General features: G+C 40.0%; 1 protein-coding gene across 1 annotated transcript in view; it reads left to right on the top strand.

Annotated features, from left to right (window-relative positions):
• Nucleotides 1-8528, top strand: part of Farp2 (FERM, ARH/RhoGEF and pleckstrin domain protein 2) — a 112456-nt gene that overhangs the window by 49393 nt on the left and 54535 nt on the right. Inside the window, exons 3-5 of the mRNA XM_005361371.2 lie at nucleotides 1941-2045; nucleotides 2847-2889; nucleotides 4926-5004. Coding sequence (XP_005361428.1) covers nucleotides 1941-2045; nucleotides 2847-2889; nucleotides 4926-5004 — 227 coding nt within the window. The remainder of the gene's footprint in view (nucleotides 1-1940; nucleotides 2046-2846; nucleotides 2890-4925; nucleotides 5005-8528) is intronic.

Below are 8528 nucleotides of genomic sequence, written 5' to 3'. Positions count from 1 at the left end.
GAGAGAGAGAGAGAGAGAGAGAGAGAGAGAGAGAGAGAGAGAGAGAGAACACACTATGAGTTTGAGGCCAGCCTGTTCAATATAGCAAATTCCATATAGAACTACATACTTTGCCCCCAACCTCCAGAAAAGACACTTGTATGTTCACACTATAGGCCTTCTTCTCTGCTAAGATATACACAGTATATTTTTACTCTGTGATTCTTTGTTATTACGAATTTTAGGAGTTTGTTCCTTCAAATAGTTTTTCTCCTGAAGAGCATTACCACTGATTACACAGACAGTCTCCTAAGTAAACTTCAAGGGGCATGGTGTACTTTGGAACCCAGAAAGTTTACCTCTCCTCCTTCTTATATGTTTTTAACAGAAGAAAAGATTGCCCAACACATTGATCTAACATCTCAGAAATAAAGAAATAAAGTGTTGCTTCTTTCTGTCTCTATCTAGTACAATAATGATAATTTTCTTAAAGAGTTGGTGTGCAACTTCCAAATTTATTATTTATCAATTTATAAGTGCTATATATAAGACAGGATCATATTATATGGACTCTATGAACATAGAGAACTTTAATTTTCCTCTTATCTGTATGCTTTGTACTTTATTCCATAGTGTATAAAGAGCTCAGTGTTCTCTTTTCATCATGGTTGTGTTATTAATTATTTGGATTTTATGGGGTTTTTTTTGTTTGTTTTTGAGCCACGCTTACCTGGGAACTCACCATGTCTGTCAGGCCAGTTTCAGACTCAGTAGCCTCCCCAGGTGCTCGGATTACAGCGGTGCGCTTGCTTCAGTTTCTCTGCTGGCCAGTCCTCTGCTGGTTCTGTCCTGTGTAATCAGCTTTGTACAGTTTATGAGATGGTCTGCATGGAAAGGTTCTAGAAGTGGACCTACATAAATACATATTAAACTGAAAATTATTTTCAAATTTCCTCCTCAAGGGTTATACATATTATTAATAATATTAAAGATTTTTGTTGTTATTTTGTTGGATTTGTTGTTGTTTGTTTTTGAGATAACAATATTACTGTGTAACCCTGGCTTACTTGGAACTTGCTATGTAGACCAGGCTGGCTCTGCCTCCTGAGTGCTGGAATTACAGGTATGCAGCATCATGCTCCCCACACCCCCAATTCTTTGAAATATGGCCAGCAAGTTAGCCTTGAGTCTGACAGCCTAAGTTCAATCCTCGCGACCCACAGAAGCCATGTAAGGTGAAAAGAGAATCCAGCGCCTCACAGTTATCCTCTGATATCCACATGAAGCAATTTTAATTTATCCTGGGACTAATTTATTAATTCTAAACTTCATTTGTTTTTCTTTCTAAGCTTATGTGTGGGTAGAAGATAAATTATAGTAATTCAGTGTGATTCTGGATTGTTGTAATTTGTTCAACATCTCTCTATTCAAATTTTTTTTCAGCCAGAAAGTGGTGGCAGGCGCCTTTAATTCTAGCTCTGGGGAGGCAAAGGCAGGTGGATTTCTAAGTTCAAGGTCAGCCTGGTCCACAAAGTGAGTTCCAAAACAGCCAGACTACAGAGCATGTGAATACTGTCAAATAGTAAAATATTCACTGGAACACTACATAAATAGACCTTGGAACTCTGCTTTTTATTGGTTAATTATGAGGTAAATTATTTGATAAAATGTTAACTGAGACTAGAAATAGTTTCTGTAGTCTAAAGTCACAAAGAAAGATGACTAAAACACACTGAGACTATAAGATAAAGTTTTTGTTTGCATATTTATTTTGCTATTAGTTTCTAAGCACAAGATCTATTTATTTGCTATGTGATAGCTTGTGAATCTTATAACAACAAAATCAAAATGGAGCAAGAAATTCAATAAAACTTTATGTGGAACCTGTGACTTTACGTGAGCTTTTACGTTCCTTTGTTCTTGTCCAATCAGTGAGCTTTTTCTCTCCTGTCTCCTTGCAGCCTAAGTGTGATGGACAGGTCTTACTGACACAAGTGTGGAAGCGTTTGAACCTGATTGAATGTGACTACTTTGGTCTGGAGTTTAAGAACGTCCAGTCCTACTGGGTATGTGCTTTTCATTTGCTTATGGAAACTGGGTCTGACTGTGTTGTAGAATAGTCATGGTGTCTGGGATGTACAGAGCATTTTAGGTCATACTGTAATGATGTAAACAAGTTGTTTGATAAATGACATATTATTCTTAGCAAAGCTATGATATTAAATTACTTGGTTTTCAGCTATGGAGAGCCCATCTGCCTTTAAGCCTAAATGCATAGCCTCCCTAAACTCATTCCACCCACTAGCACCTGTGCCAAGGAAACCTGAGTTGCCATGGCAACCACTGATGCATCCTGCTGAATATGAATTGTGTTGCAGGTTGATTTTGAGCAAAGTGGACTGATTTTTGCATCATTTTACTTATTAGACAAACTGTAAAATGTGTAGTGTATTATTATCATTATTATTTATAGATGTGACTTGTTTTTAAAACAAAAAACTCATCAATCCTTTAGATCAGAAAATGTGTCGTTGCTGTGCTGTGCCAAGTTTTTCTGCTCCGGTGCACAGCAGACACCTTTCACATAGCAGCACCACATCAGGTTGCTGTTTGCGCACCGCTGGTTCTGGTTGAGACTGTAGAGTTACCCAAATGAATGCTATGGAGTTGTAGCACATCAATGCTGCTCCAGCTTCTTGAAGCGGGTGTTGCTGAGCTTCCTGTACAGCTTATTAAGATATGATGAATGTGTAAGAGAACAAAATAAAATTCTGTCATAAAATCTAATTATTTGTATTTTGTAGCATACTTACTAAATGAAGAGATTTTTAATAGTTTTATTCTCTTCTATTAAAACCCCTGTTTAGATTTGGCTTGAGCCCATGAAGCCCATCATTAGACAAGTGCGAAGTAAGTACCTTGTTTAATTCTTAAAAACCTTCCTCATTTAAGGTGACTTGTTCTGGAACAGTGAATTCTAGGTGTGTTCACAGCCATTGTCACGGCCCTGTATAGGTGGTAATAGTCACAGTGGATCAACTTGAGGTCACTTTGCTGGTTGGTTTTAAACTACAATAAATAGGCATAAGGACACTAGGTTTAACTCAAAACATCATAAATAACTTGCCTTAAATTTGAAAGTCATCGGATTTATTGCTTGGTATCTTAATTGTGACTCAATATATTAGGGGGAAAAAGAAGTTTCTAAGTCATGAGAAAACATTGACAGGGCTCTTTTAAGACAAATGCTTCCGTGGTTAAGAGCATTTGCCCTCACAGGACCCACTTATAATCACCTGCAACCCTTTCCCAAGGAGACCTGCCACCATTTTCCAAGGGCACCAGGCAGCTCCACCACTTAACCAAGCAAACTTTTTGGCTTGGGGATTTTTCATGTTTTCTTGGTTTGGGTTTTGGATGTGGGGAGAGGAAGCAGCTTCTTTCCACATATTCCAGACTGCCCTTGCAGTCATGATCCCCCTGCATCAGCCTCCCAAGAGAAGGGATTAATGCATGTGCTGTCATTGACTACACCTGTTTTAAGTGACTACATTGAAAGAAGGATACATAGAAGTAACTCATGCAGAGAAGAAAAGGCTGTTGATGTTACCATAGTGTTTTAGCCAACTTCCTCCTCTTTCCCTAACAACTATACAGCCCTGCTGTTGAATTTCAGTGGCACAGACATCAGATCTGCTGTGTTTGGTGCCTTTTGCAGAGTCAGACTGTTCTAGATCGGTTAGTAAGTGCAAGTGATGTTTTCTCTCTCTAATGTATATAAGGATGGAAAAATGTGTTTTTATTACCACAGTATAATGCTATAAGCATCCTAATATAATTTTATCCTAAAATGTAAACAGAAATTTATTTTATTCTATGTGTTTGCTCATTTTCAAGACAAGGTCTGTCTTTATAGCACAGACTAGTCCTGAACCCATGACCCTCCCTGCTTCAGCTTTCTAAGTACTGGGGATCTTACATCACTCCTGGCCCATATTTTTTTTTTAAAAAATTTGATTGTTGATGCTGCTTTTGTTTTCAGGGTCAGGGTCTTACTCTGTAGCCCAGGCTATCTTAGACTTACTGTGTAGCCTAGGATTGCTTCAGATGCCCAGCAGTCCTACTGCCTCAGTCTCCCCAGGGCCAGGGTTACAGCCATAAGCCACCATACCTGGCTACACAGTGTTTTTGTTTTGTTTTGTTTTGTTTTGTTTTTTGAGAGACAATCTCACGTAGTCCAGGCTGGCCTCAGATTTGCTAAGTATCCAGGGATGACCTTGAACTCCTGGTCCTTCTGTCTCTAGTGCTGGGATTACAGGCATATACACCACACTTGGTTTTTATGTGGTCTTGGGGATGAAACCCAGGGCCTTGTGTATCATAGACACATACTTTACCAACTCACTATGTCCCCTCGAGCTTGTTTTCTTTTTCTTTTTGAGGCAGGGTGTCACTGTTAACCCCAGATGGCCTAGAATTCATTTTGTAGGCCAGGCTGGCCTTGAACTCACAAAGGTCTACTTGCTTCTGACACCTAAATGCTGGGATTAAAGGCGAGCACCACCATGCCTGGCATTAATTTTAAAGTTTTAATCTGTAATTACCCACCTACTTTAGAATGTTTTTCAGAGTAATCTCTGCTTAAAGCAAAATATTAAGATTTCTCAATCCATGTGTGTTGAGAAAGTACTCATAAATGTGTGCATAGGAAATTTCTTTAAAATTTTATTTTATTATTTATTTATTTATTTATTTTGCTTTTTCGAGACAGGGTTTCTCTGTGGTTTTGGAGCCTGTCCTGGAATTAGCTCTGTAGACCAGGCTGGTCTCGAACTCACAGAAATCCGCCTGCTTCTGCCTCCCGAGTGCTGGATAAAATTTTATTATAGAAAGAAAATAAATATGGAGATTAACCTTATCAGTGAAATTTTATTTTATTTTTACAGGGCCAAAGAATGCAGTGCTTCGTCTAGCCGTAAAATTTTTCCCACCAGACCCTGGTCAGTTACAGGAAGAGTACACAAGGTAAAATGCTAGCCAGGACTTTTGTTGTTCCTCTGCCTGAGTGGTTAGAGTGAATGAGATTGCGCTTCTACTTAGTTGTCACTGAGTGTGGCTAAACTGTATTTTTATGACATTTTATTTATTGTGAAAAAGATTATGATATGCTATTTTAGTGCTATAATTTGATGGAAATATTTCTTGCACCCAGAGAGACTGAATTTTTGCTGGACCTCACAGCCAAGTTCATGATACACCTTGAGATCACATAAGCTTTATCTTCATTTTAGTTAGGATTTTCATTGCTGTGGAAAAGCAGCATGACAAAAGCAAAACCTTTTACTTGGAGAGGAAAAAGTTTATTTCATTTTAAAACTCCCAGGTCACACTTTATCACTGAGGGAAGTTAGGGTAGGAACTCAAGACAGGAACTGAAGGAGGAATCCTGGTTACTGGCTTCCTTTGCATGGCTTGCTCGACCTGTTTTGTAACCCCTCACCCTTTGGGATGGTCTTGCCTACATTAATCACGCGTCAAGAAAATGCACCACAGACTTGTTCACAGACCATTCTGGAGGGGCATTTTCTCAGTGGAGGTTCCCTCTTCCCAAATGACTCTAGCCTGTGTGAAACTGACAAAAAGCCAACTTAACATGATTGGTTCCTACTGTGTTTAACCTGCCTTTAAGAGAGCTTCAAACAACCAACCTTGCCTTGGATTTCCCATGCAATCAATCTTTGCAGCCGAGGCTAATTCATGGCTTCCATCTTAAGTTATGTCCTCTTCCATGCCCCTAACCCAGATGGAGTGTGTGTGCATGCATGCGTGTGCCATGGTAACTATCTGCTGAAAGCAGCCAACAAGTCAGGTCAGAACCAACCTTGTAAGTATTCACCATAAATGTTGGAAAAACATATAGCTATTATTTGTCTGAATGATTTAGGGGTGGTAAAATGACTCCCCTTATAGAACTCTGTTAAAGATTTCTTCTATAAAGGAATCCCTGTCCCTTTCTCATGCTGTTTTTGGTGTAGTTCAATAAATCCAGGCCCAAGTTCCTTGTTAGGGGACAGACAGGCATAAGAGATAGTCAGACGTTAGGCAGGCACAAATATGTACAACAGCAGAACACAGATTGACCAGTAACCACAAAGTGCGACAGAGAGAAGACATGAGGAGAATAGTGGAGAATTCAAATTTGGTCTTGTTCTTAGTCACATAAATACAAAATGAAGTGTTTTGTTTTCATTCTTACGCAACATCAACACATTTTGTTACCTTTAAGGTTATCTTTAGTGCATTAAAACACACACACACAAAGGAATGAGTGAGAACAGGTTGGATGTCTCAGTGTGGGTAAAGGTGCTCGCTGCCAAGCCTGCTGACCTGCATTCAGTCCCCAGAACCCATGGTGGAGAGGGACACAGCTGCCCAAAGTCTGCTCTCACTTTCACATGCATGTGTGTGGAACATTATTATCCCCAAAGAAATATTGTTAAGTTAAAAATACATGAGCTCGGAGACAAATAACAGTAAACACAGTTAAAATAAGCATCTTAGGTTCTTACACAAACACAAACATGAAGTAGAGCTTAGAACAAGAACTTATGCCTAAAATTTGAAAAAAAAAAAACTTTAATGAAGTGCTAGAACAATTTCAACCAGTATTCTCTGGGTGCCTTAGATTTATGCTTATGAATACAATTTGTCAAAATTCTGGACAGATAAATCTTTGTCAACAAAAGCCTACTTAAGTGGGATGTGTATACCATGCTGTAGTCCTCGTGAATAGGGCATGGAATGAGTGGGGCAGGGATATAAGGAAATTCCCCTTGTTTCTCTAATTATACATTGCATTTTTGTAGAAATTACTGGCATATTAACAGTAGTCCTCTAGGTGGTAAAGATTAGGAAATCTTTTCTGTACTTTTTATGCTCATGCATATTGATTTATGAGGCATCAGGTTTCAATACACATGGTTGTGAGCTACCATGTGGTTGCTGGGAATTGAACTCAGGACATCTGGAAGAGCAGTCAGTGCTCTTAACTGCTGAGCCACCTCTCAGAAATAAAGCAATAACTTTAAAATAGGTTCAAGCTGCATGGTGATGCACACCTTTAATCCTAGCAGAGACAGGCAGATTCCTGAGTCTGAGGCCAGTGCCCTGGTCTTACAGAGCGAGTTACAGAACAGTCAGGGCTACATAGAGAAACCATATCTTGAAAAACTGAAATAAAATAAAAATAAAATAGGCTCAAGACCCTGAGTAGATGCAGATGAAAGAGAATAGGGTACTATCATAGTGTCCCCCAAAATGACTCTTAAGTCCTGACTGCACCAGGATCGTAAATGAGTCACAGTGAACCCTTCTTAAAGGCTCTGTAGGTCATGGGACACCAGAAACTCACAGAATGTCAGGTGCAAGGAGAGGAGGACACAGCATCAGCTCAGCCTCTTGTTCTCAGGTTGATGAGGAGACCAAACTGTAGACAGCAGAGCAGTGCTACCGTGAGTGCACATCATATACAGCAGTGCTACCGTGAGTGCACACAGAAAACAGTGCTACTGAGAGTGAACACAGAAAGCATACCTTGGCTTTTTTGTTCTTTTTTGGTTTTTCGAGACAGGGTCTCTCTGTAGCTTTGGAGCCTGTGCCTCCTGAGTGCTGGGATTAAAGGCATGCACCACCACCACTCAGCAAAAAGTTTATTTATTATGAATACATTGTTCAGCCTGCATGCCAGAAGAGGGCATCAGATCTCAATACACATGGTTGTGAGCTACCAGGTAGTTGCTGGGAATTGAACTCAGGACGTCTGGAAGAGCAGTCAGTGCTCTTAACTGCTGAGCCACCTCTCCAGCCCTTGGCAGTTTTTTGAAGTCTAAGAAGCACCCCTTTTGAAGGGGAATCATTTTTAAATCATATTCTCACAAATGAAACAAAATACTCTCTGATTCAGGATCCTATGTCTGAGTATTAGGTTCAGGTTGGTTTGGGGCATTCTGATTTTGTTTGTTTTTGTTTTGTTGTTGAAAAGGTTCTTATGACTAAAACTGACCTTTAACTCACTGTGTGACTGAGAATGACCCTCTGTCTCCATTTCCTGAGTGTTAGGACTCTAGGCTTTGGCCACGACAGCATGTCTAAATGTTGCTAGCAATGGATCCCAGGGCTTCAGGCACTTGATGAGCACTCTACAACATCCCAGCCCAAGGAAGCCAGTTATTCTCCTCTTATTTTCATTCAGAAGGTCTTTTCCCCCTTTAATTTATTAAAATGTGTAACTATGGCAAAAAGAAAATTTCAAATAAACTTACGTAAAATAAAGACCAGTGTTCTCTTGTCCTTGCTCACCCTCGCACTCCACTCCCCAGGCAAGTGCTAACACTGGCAGAAGTCTTCGTGGGGGCTGCAGCCTTTCCATGAACATGGCAGAGCCTTAAGAAAGTCAGGCTGCCGGGCGATGGTGGCGCACGCCTTTAATCCCAGCACTCGGGAGGCAGAGGCAGGTGGATCTCTGTGAGTTCGAGACCAACCTGGTCTAC

This window comes from Microtus ochrogaster, linkage group LG4 (assembly GCF_000317375.1).
Source record: "Microtus ochrogaster isolate Prairie Vole_2 linkage group LG4, MicOch1.0, whole genome shotgun sequence".
Classification (NCBI taxonomy): domain Eukaryota; kingdom Metazoa; phylum Chordata; class Mammalia; order Rodentia; family Cricetidae; genus Microtus; species Microtus ochrogaster.
The sequence above is the reverse complement of the archived record's forward strand: the minus strand, read 5'-3'. Positions and strand labels throughout refer to the sequence as shown.